Source organism: Vicugna pacos, chromosome 6 (genome assembly GCF_048564905.1).
Source record: "Vicugna pacos chromosome 6, VicPac4, whole genome shotgun sequence".
Taxonomy (NCBI): Eukaryota; Metazoa; Chordata; class Mammalia; order Artiodactyla; family Camelidae; genus Vicugna; species Vicugna pacos.
The window spans coordinates 40,075,391-40,099,872 of record NC_132992.1 but is presented as its reverse complement, the minus strand read 5'-3'; the positions used below and the strand labels follow the sequence as shown (position 1 = coordinate 40,099,872).

At 37.0% G+C, this 24,482-nt stretch overlaps 1 protein-coding gene and 1 long non-coding RNA gene across 6 annotated transcripts in view; one reads left to right on the top strand and one right to left on the bottom strand.

Annotated features, from left to right (window-relative positions):
- Positions 1–24,482, bottom strand: part of AKAP6 (A-kinase anchoring protein 6) — a 567,738-nt gene that overhangs the window by 165,862 nt on the left and 377,394 nt on the right. For all 5 annotated transcript variants that reach the window (XR_012073484.1, XR_012073483.1, XR_012073482.1 and 2 more), the window contains one exon: positions 10,296–10,416. Coding sequence is in view for 1 of the 5 variants with exons in the window: in XM_072962897.1 (XP_072818998.1) it covers positions 10,296–10,416 (121 nt within the window). In the remaining 4 variants the exon portion in view is untranslated. The remainder of the gene's footprint in view (positions 1–10,295; positions 10,417–24,482) is intronic.
- Positions 12,756–19,952, top strand: LOC140696882 (uncharacterized). The gene is made up of 3 exons (XR_012073501.1): positions 12,756–12,913; positions 13,333–13,446; positions 19,890–19,952. It is a non-coding gene; the product is annotated as an uncharacterized lncRNA (long non-coding RNA).

Here is a 24,482-nt window from a genome sequence, read left to right as displayed (position 1 = left end):
TCTTCTACAGACGTTCATTGAAACGGGATTTTCCTCTTTCTATCCTAGCACAAAATGTGCACGGAGAGGGAGGAACTAATGTTCTTGCAAGAACTGTACCTCTTGTAGAGAAGAAGATATGGGGCAACAAAGAACAGGCAAGCAGCATATGAACAAAGACTATGGGCATCAAAGCCACCCAGATTGGAATCAAACCCTGACTTATTTACTTATTTCTTGTGGTAGTTATTAGTGCAGCTCAACAAATATTTCTAGTTTTCTGCCTTACAGCACACAGTAGGGATGCATTTCCCCATCCAGTTTGGAGTAGGGTGGAGTCACATGATTGGTTCTGGCCAATGATTCTGAGAGGAAGTAACATGTGTTTCTTTCAGGTAGAAAGAAGGCTTAATGGCCAGAGTGAGACCCTCCAGAAGTCTCTTTTCTCTTTGCCACACTGAGGAGATATTTAAGAGGGTGGCTGATCTCTTAGTCTGAGTCCTGGAGTAATAACAATGCCACACCAAGCCCATAACCAACCTGTGATGGACAAGTAGCGTATATGAGAAATAAATCTTTGTAGGTTTAAACCTTTGAGATTTGGGGGTTGTTTGTTATCTCAGCAAACCCTAGCCTAACCTGACTGAGAAACTAGTTCTGTGTCTTTTAGACTAGTCACTTAACCTCTGTATTTCAGGCTCAGAGTACATGAAATGGGAAAAATAATCCATGATCATTGTAAGCATTAAATACAGAAATGTGCATAGGTTACTGGCACAGTCAAATAGTAAGATTAGACCAATGTTAACTTCTTTGTCCCTCTACCTTACTCCTATCTCATACCACACAAACACACACAAGCACACACTTCCCTTTTTATCAAATGGTGAAGTAGATAACATCTGTCCATGGTCCATTTTCCAGATTTCTTCTCTCTATCCACTCTGTCTTCCCTTCTCTGTATCTTTCCATTTAAACTAGATGTTACGATAGGCATTTAATTCAATATTATTCTCCCCCTACCCACAGAATATCTGCATCCAGTACAGTACATTCTTTTTACAGCAAAGAAATAAATCTTAAGGATGGGATTTAAGGCAGTATGGACATTTAGTACTGGAGATAGCTGGATTGGGGAATTCCTAATACTCCAAAAGTGATGTTCCATGGATATCTACACATATACCTCCTTCTAAAGTTAGACATGGTAGTGAAATAAGGACAAAAAAGAAGGAGGTTAATGAATTTATCTGTGGAAGCACTATGGATGAACTTTGACCCTCCCTACACCCCCCACCCCATCCCTGGCCAGGGCTGACCGGCCTATTCTGAACAGGTACCAGGACTTCTTTTGAAATAACTGAAACATTAATTAGGTACCCTTCTAGCCCCACCTTCCTGCTTTAGGAATATATGCATGAAATCCTAATAAATTATAAAAACTAGAATGATAATAAAGATGAAATATTTGGATTCAATAACATACATATCTGATACACTTCCTTGTAGTTATAGTTATGAAAACCAATGTCTTCCTAATGTAATTATATAGAACATTAAACCTATTTATCCTCTTTATATTAAGACCCCCTTTGTCAATGACAATACTTGGTTTTTAACTTTAAATTTAATTTGGTACTTTTTTTAACAAAATAAATAACCCCATTTCATACCATGGTTGTCTGTAAAGTTAAATCACATGTCATATAACTTTTTTTCAAGCTTCAAGCCAGATTAGCCTAAATATGAATAGAATCACTAAAGATATGTAATTTTAAAAATAGGAAGTGCAGTTCAGGAGCCAAAAATTGCAGTGAACCAAACACCCTTTTGTATAAGGAATTTAAATGTTCCTCTAGTTTATTTTATAAAAACCAGAAAGAAATCTACAAATATGGAGAGTTAAAGCCAAATCTCTTAGCTTAACACAGGAGGGAACAGTGCACATTCACATCTAATTAAGTCAAGTCATTTTTCAAAAGTTAAAGGCTGAAATTTTCTCAATTTAATCCAAAATTTTATTAGCAAACTCTAATGATTACCCTGATTGCAATTAATAAAAACTCCCAAACAGGTCAACTCATTTAAGTGCTATCTGTAATCATTTGGATTTTAACATGATGGTTATTACTTGTTACCCTGAAACCAAGTAGCACAATGAGATATTGATTACTTTTAACCTTTAGATCCAAGGATTCAAGAAAGGTTAGAGGAGGGGCACATTCTTTCTTCCTGGCTGGCAAATGTATCGCCTTCAGGAGAATTCAAATGATTCCCATTGGCCAAGTAGATCCGAGATTAGTTTATTCTCTGGGCTGACAAGAAATGATGATGCTTTAAAAAATAACACCCAGCATGTATTTAGTGAAGTGTTACATTTATATAACCAGTGGCCTCAAGATGTGCTTCACATCACAGCAAATCTCAAACCATTAACCCTTTAACAAGTTTTGTTTGTCAAAGTATCTGTTGGAATAAGATATTAAATGCACTGTATAGCACAGGGAAATATACACAAAATGTTATGATAAATCACAGAGAAAAAAATGTGACAATGAGTGTGTATATGTCCATGAATGACTGAAAAATTGTGCTGAACACTGGAATTTGACACAACACTGTAAAATGATTATGAATCAATAAAAAATGTAAAAAAAAAAAGATATTAAATGTAGTAGCTTTAATTGGAATAAACTCATCTCATTAAACGAAGTTCTCTGGTAGGTTCCAAAAGGCTGAAAACACTATTGGCCCCTAGCATTTCTTTTGGTTTTCTTTTTCCATGATAACATTTAGAAATAATTTTCACATTTGTGCCACTGAAAGGCAATGAGTTCTAGGTAGGGTCCAGCAAAATTATGGGCAAGGGAAACATAACTGTTATGTGTTAGATTAATTTGCAGAACACTTGGCATTATTATTGCCAAGTCGTCAAATTGTTCCAAGTTGTTCCGGAAGGTTGTTATTAATAGTATGTTTTCTGAGGAAAGTTCTGTCTACTTTTGGAACTGCATTTCTGTTGCCAAGGAAACTCCTTTAAGCACAGTTTTCTAGGAGCACACTGCTGCTTTTGTTTGCCAGTGTCCTATTCATATCATCTAAGTAAGCCTTTTACATGCTCCAGCCTTCAGTCCCAAATGTTGAAGTTTTAGCCCATTTAAGTTGCTTTTTCAAACATAGCTAATGCCCGCTATGATTTCCCTCTCTCTTTATCCCCCCTTCTCTCTCCACTCTCCACCCAAAGCCCCTCTCTCCCCGCCTTCTTCCCATCCTCCCTCCGACGACATGCTCAGATTGTACTATTCAAGGTTTTTTTTTTTTAAACAGTTGCATTAGGGAAGATAGTTTTCACAAGTTTTTGATAAATTAACTTCAATTTGAATAATAATTCCATAGGTTGTAGCGTTAGTCCTTCAAGTGTTAATTATCTTTTCACTCTAAAATTAATGTAGTCATTTCCTCCTGACTCCTCTACCCCATTTATTGAAGTGCTGAGGAAAACATGTCATTGAGTCCTGAGCCAGCCCTGTTGTTGTGATTAAGCGTGGTCACATGGCCCATCTCTGCCAAAAGGAGGGCCCTGAGAAAAGGTGACAAAGACAGTGATTTCCTGTCAGCAAAGAGTACGACAGGGCTGTCTAGAAGTGATGCAAATGAGGGGAACTTTCCCCACGGCTTGTTTGATCCACTCTAGGCCAGAACAGGCCAGGCCAGGGAGAGAGGGAGCAGCACAATACAGCAGAGGCAGCCCAGAGCGCCAACGCACCTTCCGGACAGTAGCTCACCCGCCAGAGACAAAAACTGCTGGCGGGGCTTCCCTTCCTTGCCCCTCTGCACACAGAGCCAACTATTTCCTGGCATACTGTTCTCTTAGCATCCTTCTTTTTTTTTTTTTCCTTCTTCCTTTTAAAAAAAACCAATGCAAATAGGAGTCATAAGCTTCAGCATAAACAGTGTTTCACCGACTGTTCAGAAACCACATCCATCTACTTTTTCTTCTCCTAAACATTTTCTACATAAACTTTGCCCTCTCTCAGAAAAGAAAAGAAAAAAATATATGTATGTGTGTGTGTGTGTGTGTGTGTATTCCAGTATTCATAGCAAACACTGATTCATCAAAGCTCAAATTAATATGACAGTTAATCTAAGGACTTTTTTAACTTAAATAAAAATGGAACAACAAATTTACTTCTAGATAGGAATGGAGACAGCCTAGGTTTTTCCATTCTGATCATCCTAAAAATGATTAGATAATTTATTTGAAATACTATAATGATTTTAAGCACATTCTTCTTATCTTAATGGAGTTTTAATCTAACATACAATTAAGCTCTACAATTAATCTACTGGGAAAGAGGTAAAAAATTATCATTAGGTTCTTGTGCCTGATATAACTGGTACATTTTTACCCTGGTTGCTTCAGTAACTAGTAATTTGCTTCATTTTGAACAATCAAGGTGGGGAATTTTGGTACTGAAATTCCAATATAAGGCTTAATTAATAGAACTTAATTTTTGACATGTACTTCTATTCTATACACTAATATGTGACTTTTTTTTTAAGTTAATGGGTTTTCTTCTATTTTAAGCATAGCTATGGTGACCCGGACTTTGAACCAGCCTACCATTAACATTTTTAGGAGCTCAAGTTCAGTCATAAATTTATCAAGCCATACTTGAAATTATTTATATCAATCTGGTCCAGAACAAAATGAAACAGAACTATTGCAGAGGGTTGAATTTAAAAAATATAGGGATAGCATGATTAATCTGATCTCTATGATTGGTTCATAGCTCTGACAACATCATTTTGGCATCAATTGTTATAAAATAACAAATCAACCATGTCCCATTTTTCTTCTTTTACACTGTATTTCTTATTTCCCAGAAGTTCTTATCCCATTCCATACATGTTTCCTTTAAAAGTTTTAATGCTTATCTTTTAATACACACCCAAATTCTATAAAGTAACATTTACTCCTTGAAAGTTTACCCTTTTCTCTTATCTATTTTTTTCCCTAAAACAATTTTTTTCAGTATTTTGGTTTTAAAAATTTGTTTATATTTTCTTTGCATTTTCTTATCTATTCATTCATCTACCTATGATTTTAATTTACTCCTTTATTCTTTTGTGTTTAGTTAACTTTGTATTAACTAATTTCAACTGCTTTTTATTTCTCTTCAATGTTTATATTTCTTTTTCATTTTACTAAAAATCTCTTCTTTTGCAGTATGTAATATTAATGTCTTTCATTAATTCCATCTGGAAAAACTATCATTGAAAGGAGCCACCTCTGGGTGAGCGCTGTGCTCAAAGTCTCTAAAAATTACTTGGCAATAGGGTCAGAAAAAAATAATTAATTAACTTGTTAGAAGTATTATGTTCAGAAGTTTTCTCCTAAGAAATATTGTGGTTAGATATTTCTCTACTATACCATTCTAGCTCTTTATATAAAAAAATCCTGAAGAAAATATTTTCATTTCATTTCATTTCACTTCCAAAGAAGTGAATTTTTTTTTCTCATGGAAAATGTAAATTTAGCTGTTGGGCACATTTCCCTCCTTGCTTTCACTACCAGGAAACCCAGGATAAAATTTTAAGATCATCTTTAGTAACTGTGTAAGATCTTATAGTCTATGTGCTTACATATTAACTTTTCTCACAGAAATAGACTCCAGCCTACATATATTTTCCTAGTTCTGATTTGTATTTATATGTTAAAAATATTTTTGTTATTTTCCTGTAAATTCTTATAAATAACCTCAAATCAGTAACAAAATACAAATGTAATGAACCTGCTTAGTGAGCATTGTATTATGTAGAATGAAGAGCCTTAATCCTTTTTTATGTAGAATATATTTGTATAATACTTATACCAATGGAGAAAAGATAGAGGACATTTTTTCATTTTTCCCATAAAAGCAGAAAATATGAGTAACTAACCCTCTAAATTAAGTATAACATCTTCAGCATAAATTCCTTGAAAGTATAAAGGTCTTGGTTGAAGTGGGTACTAATTTTGTATTATTTTTCAGGTGAGAGGGTTATTTTTAACCCCTTAGAAGTCATATAATCTAATACTTGATTGAAGAGGAGCTGCACAGCCATTCACTCAAGGAACAAATCTATAAATGTGGTGTTTTAGTGCACTTCATACTATTTGAAAACAGCTCTTGTTCAATTATAGCCATAATTGCCAGATTGTAACTTCTGAATTTGGCCCTTGAAATTAATCCTTGGTCTCTGGAATCCGCACCAATCTAGGATCACTAGGGCAAGGGGCTCAGTCACCTGTGCTCCGTAGTGGGCAGAGAATGGCAGCATTTAGGGGTGAGGTGAGAAGCCCCTGACAGGGCACCCCATGTCAGCAGCCCAGAATAAGCTGCGTCTGCTGCGGAGGGCAGGACAGCAGCAACAATCACAGCTCGGGCTCTAGTTCTCCCATCATGGAGACGCTTCCGGGTCACTCAGTCTCTAAAATTTATAGGCTGGGGGAGGAGGTGTCTTGAGCTTCCCGAGCCCAAGAATAATGCTTGATCTGCAGAAATGAAAAAACTGAAGCTTTTCCTTGGCAAGTGGGTTTTAAATATTTCTCCATTAATAGTTAATGCACATGCAGACCAGCAGAATGACAGCTCCCTGTGATTATGAATTCTGGCTTCGTAACTCTAGTCCAAATAGGAGCTGAACTTTCAAAATCACAGTGTTACTTTTGACAAATTAAATTGTCCTACTTAGGAAGGTGGGAGGAATGAAGAGAAAGTGAGAGAGTGGGAGTAAATTCTCCTTGGAGGTGATTCTCAGATTTAGGAAGGAAAAAACAAGAAAAGACTGCACTTGTGTTTTCTGAGCTGATGATACTGCCAATATTTATCAGAAAATAGCCACAGAAGGTCCTCATTCAGAGGTTGAGCCAGACAGAGAAAGGGGAAGAAAAGACATTGGCTGTAGGTCTCACTGTCTCCAAAGAAGAAAATACAGTTAAGGGAGTGGCTAGCTTTTAATAAAAATCAGGTTTTTTTTTAATGACCCTATAGTTTAAAATAATGAGAAAGAAAAGTGGTCTTAAATTTCTAACAATCTGAAAATAACAAGAAACGTTTTAAACAGAAAAGCCACTTTACAGCCCATTGTAGTATTAAGGTTTTAATTATGTCAGATTGTATCACTGTATTCTTTGCCTGTTAAATCTAATCCTTTTTCTTTAAAAGTTCCCTGAGTATTTTGCTGATTTTGGGTAACCAAGACATCACAATAGGTGCCCCACTAGGGAAGTTCCACATCTAGGAGTTAAGGTCAGATGATTTTCTAGCAGAGACAAGAGTATAAAATAAATATGTAAAGTCACGAAGGAAGGTAGTACCTAATGTTGAAAATGCTAAAAACAAAACAAAAACAAACAAACAAACAAAAGCTTCACACTCACTACCATCTTACTATATTTTCTCTAACCTAACATTTCTAAATGTGAACTCTGGGGTCAACCTAGGACTACATGAAACATGAACTGGGGTCTAGGCATGACTATCCATGCCAGGAAAGGAGATGAAGGATGAAATAGAGAGAGCCCTCCAGGGAGAGAAGTACAAAAGTTTCTAAATCTATGATGACAGGAATAATGATTCTGGCCTGGTCTACAGTTTATAGGATTTTACCATCACTTGGCTGAAGGTCTCTCTTAAAAGTTTCACCCTCATTCTTTTCCTTAGTACCAGGGATCACGAGCTTCATCTCCATCCTTAATTGTTTTAATTCAACAACTATTAGTTCAATATTAACTATGTAAGGTGCTTTGCTTAATAACATATAGAATAGGAGTGTAAGGCATTTTTTTTGCTGTTACATGAGCACTTTAAGAAATGAAGATGATGCAGATAAATTGAGATGGGATGGAAACACTGTGAAATGAGCTGTCACGATGACTGGAGGAACATGAATAATGAATGTCCTATAATCTCACAAATTAATAAAAACTTGTTTTGTCCCAAATGTCAATGGTAACCTTGGTGCAAAATGCTGATGAAGCATTAGTATCTTTCAGAGCCAACAAATTTTAAGATTAAAGATGATTAAGGTAGTTGCAAATGGTACTGAAAGTCTAGGAAGGCCTGGGGACCAATTGAAAAGGGGTCTCTATGATCAATAGGCTCCAAACCTTCCTCCCCCAAGGCATTGGTTCAGTTGATGCCTAGAAAAGCAGATTACGACAGAGAAATGGGATGCTGAATGTGTCGACCTAACCTGAGAATCCCTGGGGATTCTGGCAAAGATCTGAAATTAATTTTACTCCATCAGTTTTTCTAATTCAGGAGCCACTCCAAGTTCTAAATGATTCCTTCATCAATATCCTCAGGGTTGCTTTGGAGGTTTGTTCTAAACCTCTGGAATAATTTGGGGGTTCATATAAAGAAAGAACCTCTACAAAACAGTAGCATTTGCCCTTGGTTTCTAATGCAGTCCTTAATTTTGTTTATAAGCCAAATGTAAAATTAGTGCTAGTCTCATGAACTTAGATATGTTAGGCACCTAAAAGCAGAAACATGATGACAGTACATGAGTCACAAATGAAAAACCCCAGTATGAAAATGTTTGGAAAAATACTATCATCCAGAAGTACTGAGTGGGTGGAATAATGGTCTTCAATATGCCAGAATGGGAATTCTCAGGCAGAGCACTCACAAGGAAACCACAAGCAAAAGAAGACTGCACTTTTTGTTTAATGGTTTCCTATTAATTGTGATGTAAATGACATGGATGTGATTTTGACAAAGAATAGCACTGGTTTATGCGTAAAATACAAAATGCATCAAAGAAGAAAAGAAATGTTATTTGGCATCATGGGTGCAATAAAATCTGAGATAAAAATCTTAGAAATAAAACAAATATTCTTGTATCACTAAATTAATATTGATTTATAGGCATTTTCTACATGTGATCTCCAATCTCGACATGAAATGTGACATCATCTAGCTTTGGTTACACTAGGTTAAAATTGTTACTCTAACAATATGTGATGCCAGAAGATATACTAGGTAGCTTTGTTGCTAATGTGGACAGCTATCCATACAGGAAACAACTAATAGTCAACAAACTTGATTAACGTTGGTTAAAATCTTTAGGGAGTAAAATATCACCAATGGCTGAGTCCCTGGGGAGCTTATATCTTCTCTTAACTAAGATGATTCCCAGGGGACACTAATTAAAGTCTACCAGATCCTTGAAAAGTACAAATAAATATCTATCTTTAGAGGAGGCAAAAGTTAAAATAACATATTAAGGAAAGGTAACTTAAAATGATTAAAACTGGAGAAGAAAGAAGACAACTTTTATTTGACCTTGAATGTACTTCTTATTCTATAAGAAATTTCAAAAAGCTAGAGGGTAGTTGTTTCTTGTCATTATACTGTTGCTGATTCTGTGGTTAGTTATTAATTTTATTTTTTATGATTCACAATCTGCTCTTTGAAATATGCCATATGCTCAAAGCAATTCAAGGATGACAACTGTCAGAATTACTCCAATAAAAATTGCCTAAATGAGGAAGATTTACTGCAGTCTGATATTTCAGTGGAAAGTCCCTGTACCCTCCCCAAATGCTTTTTCAGACACTGTGAATCTTGCAACCATTTTTTTTTCAGTCAAAATCACATGGCTGCTTTGTAAGAATTTCTAAGACTATTTAAGCAGAATAGGTAAAACATTCTAGGCTAAAGGTGAATTAACAGACATGGAAAACAACATAGATAGTTATTAGATGGATTGCCTGCAATCAATGTGAGTTCCAAGCCAGTTTTCTTAAATCACACTCAAATGTATTGACTTAATATGACAACAACTGTGCTATGTAACACTAATAAACATTAAATTGGACAAGCCCTGTACCCTGGAAGCAGCAAGCCAAATGAAAGGCAAATTTCTTTTATCTCTGCAAAGATCTGAGGGGGTGGGTAGAATCCATGTGAGTGCTCCAATCAAAACACATTTTGTTAAATGTTACCAGTCCATTTATCCTTCATTTTGTTTCAGTCTATTTATTAATGCAGTTTCATTTATTGTTATTCATCTTGAAGATAAATCTTTGTCCTTCTAGAGAATTACACCAAATAGAATGTGATAAAGGGAACTTTCTTGCAATTATGATGTCGGTGCAGTCTGTCAGCACACAAGGGATGGAAATGAGTTTGGGGACAGGGAAGGGAATTCTAATAGACACCATGATACATACAATGAACGCAAAAGATATCCTGAGAGAGAGAGACTTGTCAGGCTAATCAGATCTTCCACAGCAAGGTAAAGGCAAGAATGGTAGCTCTAACCTTGTAAAGATGCTGCTGCTGCTCCTCTGACATCATCAGGTCGTGGCTGTCCATCACGAGGGACTCCATGTCAATCAGCCAATCCCAGAGCTCCTGATATTCGGAATCAAAGTCCAGAAGCCTGAAGATAAGGCACAAAATGTATTATGCATAAATACAGTGTAGTTGTTAAAATCTCATATTAGAATAATATATTCTTGAAAACCTATGATGTTCCTAGGCGATACCTATAAAAAGAGATGGAGAAATTCTCTGTGTGGTTACACAGTGGGCAAAAGAGGAACTCAAGCTTGTGACATAGCCATTTCTGAGATTTTGAAAACATAACATGTAATTCTGATGCTCATACCTGAGACATATCATGGCTATTTCCATTTGCTAACCCTTTCTGAGGATTTGCAGCATTTGAGTAAAATGATTACTTCTATGTCCTTGAAAAAGAGCACTGCCATATTTAAAAGACTAGGGAATGGAGGGTCAGTGCCTTGTGGAGGTTACATAGTCCAGAATTGGGGGTAAAAATAGCACCCTCAACATTCAAAGCCCTTTGACTAGATTTTCCACAGGTCTTGCATCCCAATACTACATTCATGATTAAGAATACTAATTTAACTAATGATCACAATATACTATCTTATCCAAAATATTATTTTCACTGGGAAATGACTCAATCATTTATCTGTCCCTCTGCTGTCTATCTGCCTATCTCTGCAAACATATATCCTACATTTATTGTCATGGATGAGTAGCCAGCATTTCAGCTTAACACTCAGAGATAGGCTTGAGTGACTCTGGTAAGCCAGTGAGAACCAGAGGCAGATCCAGTATTAGACAGGTGTTCCCCACAGACATGTAGGAAACAAAGGTAAGGACAGGAAGTCAAAACAATGAATCTCTGAATAGCCAGCAATCATTAAAATTCAAAGGAGGATCACTATGGTTTTCAACAAAATAAATCATTAGAATAAGGAGCTTAAAAGGATTAATGTGATTCTCTATTGAAAGCCTGGTGAATGAGCTTAGATTCTCCTAAAACACTGTGATCCGAAAATGAAAGTGCAGAATGAAAAACTATGACTTTGTCCTTCTCCCCAAAATCATCTCCCTAAAAGAAATCCTAGAGTCTTGTCAAACTGTAACTGAGCAAAACTCTATCAGTACTAATGAAGCAGGAGCCTCAGGTATGAATCTGAATTTATCAAGTGAGCATCTTATTACTACCTTGTTCCAGTCTCTATACATTAAATGACTGCTTTCCAAGAAAATGAACATCCACTTTCATAACTTACAATTTAATCTTAATAGATCTATCAAAAAAAATTAAGGTGTGTCTGGTGACGAAGGAGACTAGATTCAGAATTGTCTATTTTATTTTAATTACTCTACCATAATTATAAAGCTCCTTGATTAGAACCATAAGCACACAGGGCAAGGATAATCATTGGCTAACATGTAGAATTGATTAATAAATGTTTACTGAATGCCAATGATGGGTATAGTTGATGAAGCCAAAACCTCCAGTAAGGCTATGATAGTCTAGAGTGGTGCTTTTCAAACTTGAACGTGCATACAGCAGAGGTGAGGATCTTGCTGAAGTACAGGTACTGATTCAGTACTTCTAGGGTGGGGCCTGAGATTCTGTTTATTGAATGAGCATTGGAAACTGGCAACGCTGCTGGTTATGGGTCTCACTCCGAGTAGCAAGGGCTTACAGAATACATGTGAAATCTGAAAGAGTATCTCATTTCAAAATACTAACAAACAAACAAAAACCACTGCAACAGGGACAAATAAACCATCAGGCCTCCTTTATTAATTCTGTTGAGTGACTAATAAGAAATGACTAAGAAGCACTGCCCACACGACAGGCACAATCATCTAGAAATACTTCCTGAATTACGTTCATCATTTCTCTCTCCTTGCATCTTTCCACATTTTAACCACTAAGGTTAAACGGTGGGATGCCATCCCCAAATTTAGGAGAATAGGTTCCTAATACCTTATATAAGAGAGTATATCCAGGGGAACATTAAAACTAAAGGTGAAAGGAAGGAAAAAGCTCACCCTTTCCATCTCTACGGATTTGGAGAATAGAAAGGAAATAAAGGCAAGAGGAGCAGGTACTTAGATGTGTGTCCACAGCTCTCCTGGCCTAAGACCTAAAGAGAAAGCCAAAGGCCCATGGATGTCAGCTGCATTTCCTGCTAGGCAGTCTGGGAGATTGCCTTAAACAATGTTTTCACAATACCTGAAGTGGGGATGTTGTAGTTGGAGGGCTGTGGTCAGGACTTCCATTGCTACCCTGTTCTCTCACCCTCCCATGAGGTTTCTGGGAGTTCAGCTGGTGAACTTGACAGAGGCATTGCCATGGCAACAGAGACACAATGACCCCCAATGAGAGCCAGGGAGGCCTTTGAAGCCAGACCTCAGTGAGTTGGCTGGGCCAGTGAAGGCCTGAGATGAGACTTAGCAGGAAATATCTCCTGACCAAACCAAGAGATAACAACACAGCCACAGCCCTCTGTGTGGGGCAACCTCATAATGTCCAGGGAAAGGCCCATTTCAATGAATCCAGCCAGCCTGCACCCAGGAGCCTCATGGCACCCCAGAATCACAAGGTCATGTACGCCCCCTATACACTCGGATGCTACCTTAGACAAAAGAAAGAAGAAGAATAGGAAATTTGTAAAACAGCATTTATCCCAAGAGGTTGTTCCCTAAAGAGAATGTTAATTTGTCAGAAGAGGCTATAAGGATTGTGTTTAAGAGCCTGAACCCTGATCTTAAAACAAGGTTTTTTTCCTTGTGGTACCTTTTGGAAAGTATGTTTTTAGGAAGCCTCATAAATTATCAATCAGCAAGAGACACTAAGGAAGCCTCTTTTCTTTTCCGTATGTGTATAATTTTAAAAGAAATTTTTATTGTGACTAAAGAATTCAAGGGCAAGGGATGGATTTATCTTTGCATCCCTAATGCCCCGATAGTACCTGGTAAATGATGACAAATGAATGCAGATAATGAAACCCAAAACTTTCAGCTGGGGAAGAATTACTTCAGAAGAGCAGTATGTGACAGAGTAAGATCTCATCCCCAAGTGCCAATACCAAAGCAACCAGTGCAATGCAGACAGGCTTCTGCATTCATTCTGAAGGTGAGATGTTGCTTACTTGAAATGATTATATGCAGTAGATTCTCAATTAACATGAGTTGCCTTCCCATTCCTTTCACATCCTGCTTCTATAAAAATTAAAGGAAATTTATGAATGGATTTTAAATAAACGAAAACTATACACAGGATGATAAAATGTTCAGAACCATGGAAACTCTTTTTTACTAGCTTTTTACCATGTGTTGATATCCACTGAGCTGTTCCTTCTTATTCCCTTTATCAAGGGACTTAGACAAAAGCCATTTCTTCTAGTTAAATGTACCTCAGGCTCCTTCTCAGTTAGTCTACAATGGAGACCTGGAGTGGTGAATGAACCTAACACAGATACTCATCCTTCCTTCAGTCTAGTCTATTTTCATCCTAGTTGAAAATATTTAGGCTTGAGCTTGTTAGATACGATAAATGTCTTCGTTTCCTATTTTGTTTCATTAGTGTAGAATCAGCACTAGTGTTTTCCAAACAACAAATTCTCATGAGGTTCTAGTACTGAAGACAAAAACTTGTTAAAAAAATATTTGTGCCTGATTTCAGATTCTTGGCCATGTAAATTCACAGCTTAGAAAAGACCTGAAAGTTTTCCAAATTTAGTGAAATCAAATACATAACTTTGTAGCAAATCAGAAATAAATTACTAGAATTTCTTTGTTGGTTTTTTTCTGAAATGACTTCTGATGTGACTAATAAATACATTAAATTAATTATAATTTGAGGGCCCAGCAGCTCTGGAATCAATACCTTTAGTTGTGGAATCTAAAGCAAAAGGAAAGAAGGAAGGAAAGGAGAGAAGGGGAGAAGAGAGGAAAGAAAGAAACAAGAAAGAATTTATTGAGTTTTTATCATGTACCAGACTTTGCACCAAAAGCTGACAACCCACAGGTTCTGAAATGATTGTAATTTAATGTACTCATTATAACAGGAATATTCTTAGGTAAAGGATGTAGTTTACATTCTTATGTTTCTATTGCCTGCCAAGGTGTGCCAAGTGTTATTCTAGTGATCTTATAAAAGATGTCTTCCAGGAAAAAGGTCAGCTGCTACACTGGAAAACAGAAAAGATCACAGATAAGTGAATTTATCAAGGGTAGCCTAGAACTAGTTTATCGTTCTATATCCCTTTGAAGAATATGCTGATTCAATCAGCTGAATTCAGAGCCAGGTACTTTTCTTGAAGTCCTAGTGACAATCGCCCTCCTGGAGAGAGAAGTGATTGAAATTGTGGCAAGTAGTTCAGATCTCATAAGGGCTGTGAGTATGGGAACTACTCTTTCAGAGGGATTTTCCTTACACAATTTTCTTTGTAAATGTGCTTGGGTTCATGTCAACTCATTCACTCAAATATATAATCTCCTAGATGTTAAAAGGTCTCCAAGCATACCTTTTCAATACTCGATGAATGCACTTATCCTATGAAAATGTTACAAAGCAAACTCATACAATATTCTAAGAAGGTGTTATAAATCAAACACATCACCAAAAGGCTATTCCTTTGGATATTTCTCTTTTAAATTGCCATATACCTGACAGTTTCACAATGAAAGAGTTGGACATTCTATTGTAGGTATAATATTCCCATTTTAGGAACTTTAAAAGCTCAATCATGTTATGAGGAGAAAAAGTCTTCTAAATCAATGTCAGTTTCTGTAACACAAACATAGATTTATGAATGTGTTTATTTCATAGTCTGAAATTCTAACAGAGACAGAGACAAGGCTATGGAAAAACAGACGTGCAATTTTTTTTTCTTTATTGTTGGATTTCTAAATTTGGGTTAACTACTATGGTAATTGCCAAAAGTATTTCCCAAAATCTTGTCCACCATTTTATCTGTGTTATTACGGTTTAAAAAGGATTCCAGGGCCTTTCATCATAGAAATAAAACACTAACAAGCTTGTTTAATATCATTTTTCTGCAGGTTGGATAGCAATATATTATTTGTGAGGCTGGCACAGTTTAAGAAATGATCTTTCTTCTAAACCCTGAGTTACGTTTGACCAGCTAAGTGTTTGAATACATAAATGCATTCAGGCTTTGGTATTTAAAGTGAGCATCATTAACTCAACATTTCAACTTAAACTTTGCTTAAAAGATAAAGTTTCACCCAAGTGAAATCAATGGGAGGTGTGTGTGAATATATGAGGTTTCAGCTTGGCCCACTAAGGAATTCTGATTAAAACAGACACCAAGTGAAGAAATCATCAAAAGAGAGCAACTATTAGTTGAAGAAAAGATAACACTAAAAAGTCTTGGCAGTTTTTCTACCTAAGGCTGAGTAATATATATTTTGGAGCATTTAAGAACCCATCTTTTGTATGCTTAATGGCTCATTTCACACCAACACATCCAAAAACACAAGATTAGTTCCTGAAATACCAGCTTGTCTATACTGGGACTTCTGTTAAATGATCCAATTTTCCCAGCTTCTTTAGCATATTGATTCGTTCCCCAAATATTCAGTAAGTGTTCACTGTTCACATTATTTGCTCAAGGAAGTTTGCCTCTGGTTTTCAAGGAAGTTTGCCTCTGGTTTTCAAGAAAGACACCAAAGATAATGGGAACAAAATTTTCTCAAAATATAGTGTAAAAATTTTACTAAAGTAAAATACTAATACTAGATTAGAATTTCCCGTCATCTTCTACCCCATGTGTCATGTAAGCACAGAAGGGAGATATGAGAGTGGCACCTAGCCCAATCATAATATCATTAAAGAATAAAATTTAGCTTTCCAGACATGAAATCTGATATGCACAGTTGCATGTAGAATCCCTTTTCACTCTAAACATATTAAAGTGTGGACACTAATTTACTATTTTGAATGAAAATTCATGAGCCACTTCCTCATGAGAAAAGCAGCCTGCCTTTGCCATTAATAAATAAAAAGGGATACGGAGTTCTTTCCAGCAGTAATTTTCTCAGTTCTCATATATACCTATGTACATGTGAAAATGTCTTAAGAAAAGTCAGATCAATCCTACAGTTTTGTTAATGACTGGCCCCACTTTCTCACGGACCCATGGGCTGTTTGTCCATAAACATTTGCTATTAAGAGCCATAAAGCAAAAAAATTCTAATTTCCAAGATTAGCCATAAAATTAGAAATAATAATGTAAATTTCTGCATGTATTTAGAGGATTCCGTTAGGCTGCCAGAAAGTCAAATCTGTCTCTAGATTTTCAGTCAATACAGTGGACTAAGTTCTAGCCAAAGAGCTGAAAAACATTCTGAAGAATTTAGAATCAGTAGCGATTCTAACACAAATGGGAGAACTGTAGTTCCGAAGACAAAACAAGACATGATGATGTTTTAAAAAAAAAAAGATAAACCTTCGTATGTCATCATCTCTGTGTTAGAGGGGACCAGATGCAGACTTACTTTTGGCATGCTGGTGAGGGTTGGGCAGCTCAGCCTTTTGTAATAGGTGTACTCCACCCTGGGCCTGGAGTAGGCCTGGTTTTCAAAGATTTAATAAGCAACAGAGAATATTTACCCTCAGAGTTAGGGAATGAGGTAAATAACCTAGAAATAACTCTCTGCCACCCAATCCCTAACAAAAACCTGGTAGCAGAATTAAGAGACCTCTCCCAAGATGACTTCATCTATCTCCTCCATCAATGCTCATCCCGGCCAGAGAGTGCAATGCTCAGACTACAAGGTTTTAATTACCTATAGAACTGCTCTTACTGAATTAAGCTTTCACATCACTTCTGCAGCCTACATTAAAACTGCTTCAGGAATTTGGTTTCTCTTACAGAGATGTAGTATCATAGACACTTGTCCTCTCCTTAAAAAAACTACAGGAGAAATTCCTTTCAGGACTCAATGGCAAAAGAAGCTGATATATATTATTTTTAATCTTAGGACACTATGAATTTTCTGATGGGTAAGATTTCACTCTTTTCTTTGGGTGTAGAAAGCTGAGAAGCAAATCCTTGCTCTTCTTGAGGACACGAACAGAATATGCATTTGTTTTCTTATACATATTTTACTTTTGCCTAACTTACTTCAGTCAAATATTTATTCTGTTTTATTATAAATATTTTTGTAAGTTGACTCAAATCCTTTGTGAAAGAGATGGGGAAATGCATAAAGAAATAAATTTTAAAGAAAAGAATTATGCTCTGCACGTTAAAATGAGGTAGATTAGATTTGTCGTAGGTACTGTCTCATTTTCCCCATTAAGTACCCCTCTCCCTCTTCAACAGGCTCCATAAACTCTCCAAAGCAGTACAGAAATTGTTTGATCATTGTTAAGATGGAAAGGAGATATATGTGTGTGTGTGTGTGTGTGTGTGTGTGTGTGTGTGTATGTATATATATATATAAAATTAATTGACTTTACCATTAACTTGGAAATAATACTTCCCCAGAAGTTACACCACTACCCCTCTGGTTCACCCTTTGTTGATTCTTGGCATGGACAGCATTAGATTACTGAAGTGGAAAACTGTCTAGGTCTAAAATTAGTTTATTGTATTTGCACATCAGAAGAGTATAATATCATGATCCCAAATGAACACATTCTTACTGCTGAGACTTTTTTCCAGCCCATAAAGACCTATTTTAATAATCACATAGTGCCTAGAATATCAGTTTTTCAGAAGGTAGCCAGGCACTTTTTGCTCCTTTGACTGCAGACTGTGTTGTGATCTTACTATTAATAATATCAGAGTACAAGGGAAGAAGCAAAAAGGACCTGACCTGAACATTGGGGAAGAAGGTAAAATGCATGGTGGAAATAATGTTTCTTTGGGTTGTCTAGTGATTTATCTGCAAGAGTGTTCTCAACATTGGCACACATAAGAGATAGTACTTCATTTTATGGCTGGTGCCACACACTCACACACTCACACACACACACACACACATAAAATTTCTTTTAGCAATGCTCGCAAAAAACCTATTGAGCAGAAATTCAAAATGGTCATTTTGTGTGTGTGTGTGTGTGTGTGAGAGAGAGAGAGAGAGAGAGAGAATATTAGTGAGCATGAATGTTCATCCAACTGCACAGAGATATTTTTAGCCTTTTGCTCAACAGAAAACCAGAAAGATCACCCTATAACAGTGAAATCCAGGGGTGATCATGTCCTTTCTTAGGTGGTCAAAGTCATTCAGTGTATCTTATTACTTAATTAACTTTGATCAAATTTGATCTTTAATCAAGCCATGTTTTAAACAGTGGTTTATTTGTTTTCATCTGTCAATATCATTTCTCTTTGGGAGTGTTTTATATATATATTTCTGTGCATGTTTTCACACCGATCCAGAGATACTTCTTTCCCTAAAGGAAAATGGACTCATCTTTCTTGCCAAACTTTTAACCTTTTGTCTAATTAAAGTTCATTTAGTTTAGCCTGTTGTGCTTGAAAATAATCTATATATACTGTTTGTATTTGAAAATAAAATTTATGCTACAACCTTACATGATAAGGGGTGAATACTCTTATATTCTTACACACAGAGCATAAACCTCAACTACATATCCATCTGTAGACACTGCCCAAATTCCCCCACAGCCAGAGGAAGCATGGCATATGACTGAGACTTAAGTATCTTCCAGAACTTTACCACAAGAACTGACGTCCCTAAGAGATCCCTTGAGAGTCCTTTCTGATCTCAAGAAGCAGAGTTCAGGAAACATCTCCATGACCTTCTACTTCAAATTATTATTATTTATGGTAACATGTAATATGCACACATGTGAACCTTTGCGTGCACGCGTGTGTGCGCGCATGCACACACACACACACACACACACCCTCTATACACATTTGAAGTCCTCACTCTCCCTCTGCCCAAACTTTTTCTAATGGCTAGTATCTAGGCATCTTTTAAGACAGCTCAGATGTTCCCTCCTCCCATAAACCTCCCTGACTCCTTCTAGCCAGACTGGATTAGACAGGCCTCTTAAGTGTCCTCATAATTCTGTCTTGAATTTTTCCCATTGTTTTATCAGGTTGTATCTGAGTGTTTGAGTCTTTCTCCCTCACTAGACAGTAGAGATTAAGTCTTTTGTATCTTTTTCATTCCTAGTACTTCAAACCACTCCCTGCAACACAGTAGTTGCTCAGTGCATATTTTATTAACTGATTTTTCACATACCTATTACATTCCAGGTATTTTAGACATTTCCTTATTGATTATTGTAGTTCTATGCTATAAAAAGCATGGGAAATAGACTGGGATAACTATTCCCATTTAACAGACTGAAATATTGCATACTGAGGAGGTTACGTGTCCCAATTAAGGTCACACAGCTTAAAAGTAGCAAAGTGTCAACTTGAATTCCAATCTTTAATTTTAATCAAGTATGCATTTTCTCCTCCTTTAAGAAATTAGACCAGAGTGAATGCATAATTATCCCTAAAAATAGATTTTACTGTGTAGTTTGAAGCAATCTGACCAGACATGATGCATTCTTATAACCAGGATCAGAAGCTCCCATCGGCAGCTTTAAGACAGAAAATAATAGTCAACTGTAGTCCTCCATCCCTGCCAATCAAGACATCACCTGGAGTCTTCAATGGTATAGTTCTTACTTAAGAATACTTGTATAATACAGCCTGAAAGAGTCTAACTGAAATAAAAATGTTCCTATTAGCCATACAGTTTAAAATAAGTATTCTTAAAGATAACATTATGTCTACCTGGGGTGGGGGTGGGGGAGATGGACTACCACAAGGTAAGCTCCTACCTCTCTCAGCCTTAGTACCCCATAGTTACCACACTGTCCTTGTTGATGACTAGGGAGCCAAAGACATTCCTCAGCTCCAGACCTGCTTCCAGGGCATTTCTACGTGGATGTTCCACAGACCATAAAAGGAACTATGTCCCAAATACTCAGCTTTTTCCCCATCTCCTGTTCCTCCTCTGAATTCCCTACTCGGTGAATGGCATGTCCATCTGCCAGAGTGCAAAAGCCTGTGACGTTGAGGTCTGTTCTCAAATCCTGCCTCCCTGAATGTCCCCCATCCACTCAGGGATCATGGCCTGTCTTCAACTTCCCTTTTTCAGTTTCCATTACTGCTGCCTTATTAGCTCAGGCCCTAACTATTTCTCACTTGGATGTCTGGAGTAGCCTCTCAACCAAACACTGTCTTGTCTTGCCCATGTCAAAGTATTCTCCAGGCTGCTGCCAGAAGAGTTTTAAAATTGCCAATCCAGTCATGCTGGAATCCTCTACTGGTCTAGATGTTTGTGCACACTGCCTCCTCTGTGGGAAGCACTGTGTTGTCACTTCTGACCCTGGGCCATCCTCCATGATGCTTCTCCGGGCAGGCGTTCCTAATTTACATGCACCTGCCACCCTTTATGTCGCTTTGCCGCTGCATCTCCAGTGTCTAGTAGAGCCTGCACTTCATGGGCTCAGTAATTATTAAGTGTTGAAAGACACAAAAGTCATTTGAACCCAAATCCTCTGATTTCCTTTCTCCTCCTTGAGCCAGCAACTGGAGCATCAGTTGCTCTCCCTTATTCCACTCACCTGAGGTTTATCAGCTCTTTCTGGCTTTAGCCTCCAGTCCATCCCCCATTAATTTCTAATCTAAAATCTTCAATGACTAAAGCAGTGTTTCTCAAACTGCAGTATTAAAATCACCCAGAGGACTTAAACACAGATTAAACAAATATTGCTGGTCTCCATCACCAGATTTTTCAATTTAGTACCTCTGCACCCAGAATTTGCATTTCTAACAAATTCCCAGGAGATACTAATGCTGCTGCTCCAGGGACCACTTGCTGAAAACCGCTAGAGCAATGGTTCTCAACTAGAAGTGGGTATTAAATATAATATATCTTGGTCCATTCTTGTCTACTGAATTAGAATTTTCAGTGAGGTGAGATAGACAGTCATTTTTCAGCCTAAAAGCTCTGTAGGTGATCCTGATGCACTACCCTGGTTAAGAACCATGAACTCTAGGATCAGGACTTCACTTTCTTCCCGTCTTATTTTTCACAACCCTTCCAATTTTTCACCCTGATCACTAGTTACATGGAACAGCAAGCAGTCTGATGATTCCAGACCTTTGCCCCTTCTCTCAGAGCCCCAGATCAGTTGTAGTTATTCATTTATGTATCCATTCATTTACTGAGCACCTAGCACATTCCAGGATGCAGGGCAGAGTGCAGTGAACACAACAGATACAGCCCTGCCTTGTGAAGTCTCTGTTGTTTGCTCTGAGCTCCCCTTTTTTCTCTGTATACAGGGAAATACTGGCTTAATGCTGCACTCTCTTACTAGACTATAAATTTCATGAAGGCAAGAACTGTCTTTGTAAGTGCTCAATAAATGTTTGTTCAGATGAAATTGGAAAGCTCTTCCCCTGACCTAGCCTTTTTTTGAAAATTATCTCCAGAGTCCTCTCTCTCTCTCTCTGTTGTCTTTCCTAACCTGCTCCAACTCCCCCACCATAGTCAGAATTGGACTCTGCCTTCCATGAGCCCTGCTCCCTACTCCAAACAGTTTTCTAACTCAGCACTTGTGATCCTTTATTCCATGTTGTTTACAGATCTGGCTCCTCCTACCAAACTGTGAGCCTCTTAAGGGCAGGGACCACTTCTTTTTTTTCTTTTAATCTCTGTACTTCATATAGGAAGTATTTAATAGTATTTGCCAAATTAATGAATGAAGTTGATTTTTTTTTTCACTTAAGCCTACTTGGCAATGTTTTTGCCAAACTTCCTTGTGGCTTTAATGAAACTGTCTTAAGCTCCTCCATTTCTCCATAGTAGGAAAATACCATAATTTAAATTGCATATAGTACAAAACACACACATGTGACTTGAGGGATAAATGTTTATCAAGGGTCTGAATGAAATTCTCAGAGAGAGGCAAAGTGTGACTTTACAGATTGTCCACTGCATCATGACTCAGGGTTCTGAGTTGAGGCTGGACAAGCCTGCAACCCAGCCTTGTTGCCCCCCAGTTCTAGAATTTATAGGCTAAACAAAACACATGGTTTGTAATCTACACTAAGTCTTGACAGGAAGTAGGATGCTACTTAATGAATGAAACAAGGTTTTGAAATTCATTGAAAAAGATGAAATCAGATAAACCTCTTGATAGAAAGAGGTGTCAGAAAAAGAGATGGTTATACTTCATAAAATATACAAAATATAAGTGTTCTTGACAAACTGCTCAAAACATCGTACCATGCACATAGTAGGCCTTCAGTGAATATTTATTTGATGAAAGGAACAAAACAATCTATACGCTTTCAATTAAGTCAGCAGGAATCAAAAGCACTGACCTGCTTCCCGTTGAGAATCACCAGTGATTCACAGATTGCATGCCCCCCAGGAAGCCATGGTTTCCCATGTAGCAATGCAGGAGCCAGTGTCAAATGTCTCCCACAGGTAAAAACACTCTGTTTCTAGAGCTCACAGACTCACATACTTTCAGGGAAATCTTCCCACCACACATACTCATCATGACTGCTAAATGCACATTTTATAGTTAAATCACCTTGATACACACCTTTCTGTCAAGTCAGAAAGGTTATAAATTCATTTCTAAACAATATTTTGGTTATGCAAAATTCTTAGAAATATAAGATCACCATTTTATCTAGCAGCTGAGTCTTCCCTGGAGTAGTCTTTTACCTTTTTCAACTACATACTCTTCTTAGCATGCATGTAGGCATGGGGAGGAAATAAAAATACACAAATGGTATCACCAACTTAATGTTCTCTTTAGTAGATTGGCTATCTATCTGCATGGAGTGAAGACCCTAGAAAGTCCACACTATTCCCACAAATTGCTTAGCAGAAACATTGCTCATTCTATGTAACAAAAGGAACCGTTAGTGAAGTTTATGTATCATTGGAGCAGATAATTTTACAAGGCTGTGTTCTTAGGCTTCAGAATTAAGGATTTGACTGTGGGAGCAAAGAGTCTTAGGGGCAGGACACTGCAGATAACCTCACCCACATGCATTTCTCAAACAATGGTTTTCTGTATGTAAACAGAAAATAGAAAAGAGTATATGGTTTTTGTCCTTAGTATTAAATAGCTTCCTTTTCTTTAGCACACTCTTAAATTTCTGCACAATGCGCAGCCTTCAGCACCCTAAGGAGCATAAACAAAGGATATCAGGCAAGTTCACCTACTCCCACTTCACAGAACAATGCTTGTTGTTAACCGAGCAATTCCCAGGGCAGATTTATGATTTGTGGAGCCCAGAGTAAGTACTCAAGTTGGGCCCTTGGAATCTGAGGTCAAAAGCACGTGGTGCCCGCTCAATCCCCAGGGTTTTTAGAAAACATGAAAATGTGACCTCAAGTTTGTGGTTGTGTGTACACCAGAGACTATTTAGGCATTTAGAGAAATTAAAGCACATTAAGGCCTCAAAGGAGCTTATTGTTCAAGTTCCAAGATTTAACCTTTTCTTTCTTGTTTGCTGCTATGCTCTTCCTCTTGTGAAAAATGTCTTCTGAATCATGTAAGATGAACCATATAGATGCATAACATGTCTGTGTATAAGAATGTTCTTAACAGAGCAATAAATTATACAGATAGGGAAATTTAAAAATTTGAAACGTCCTTTCCCATTTCCTAAAAAGAATTATGACTCTGATTCTTTTCTTGTATTCTTAGACCCTAAGTTATACCACAAGACAGAATTTTGTAAACTATGTTCTTAATTCATCCTCAAATTTGAATGAGGATTTTAAGGCACATCAGAACTGTAAGCACTTAAGAGATAAATGAAAATAAGTGCATGAAAAGCCTTCTTTCCTCCTGTCTTTTCAGGGAATATAGAGTTACATCCCATAGGTTTATACTGTGCTATTAACATGTTACGGAACTTGGGGGAACAGATTTCCTCCTTGTTGTATGGTTCAAGTATAAAAGTGAAATAGGTTACTGTTTCCTAATAATTATGAGTATAATTATTGTCAAGTCATAAAAACTATGAAATCATTAAATTTCATTACACTCTTTTACTCTTTAGTAATCACCTAGTAAATATTAAAATTGAGCCAGGAAAGAATAAATATATATATATATATATATATATATAT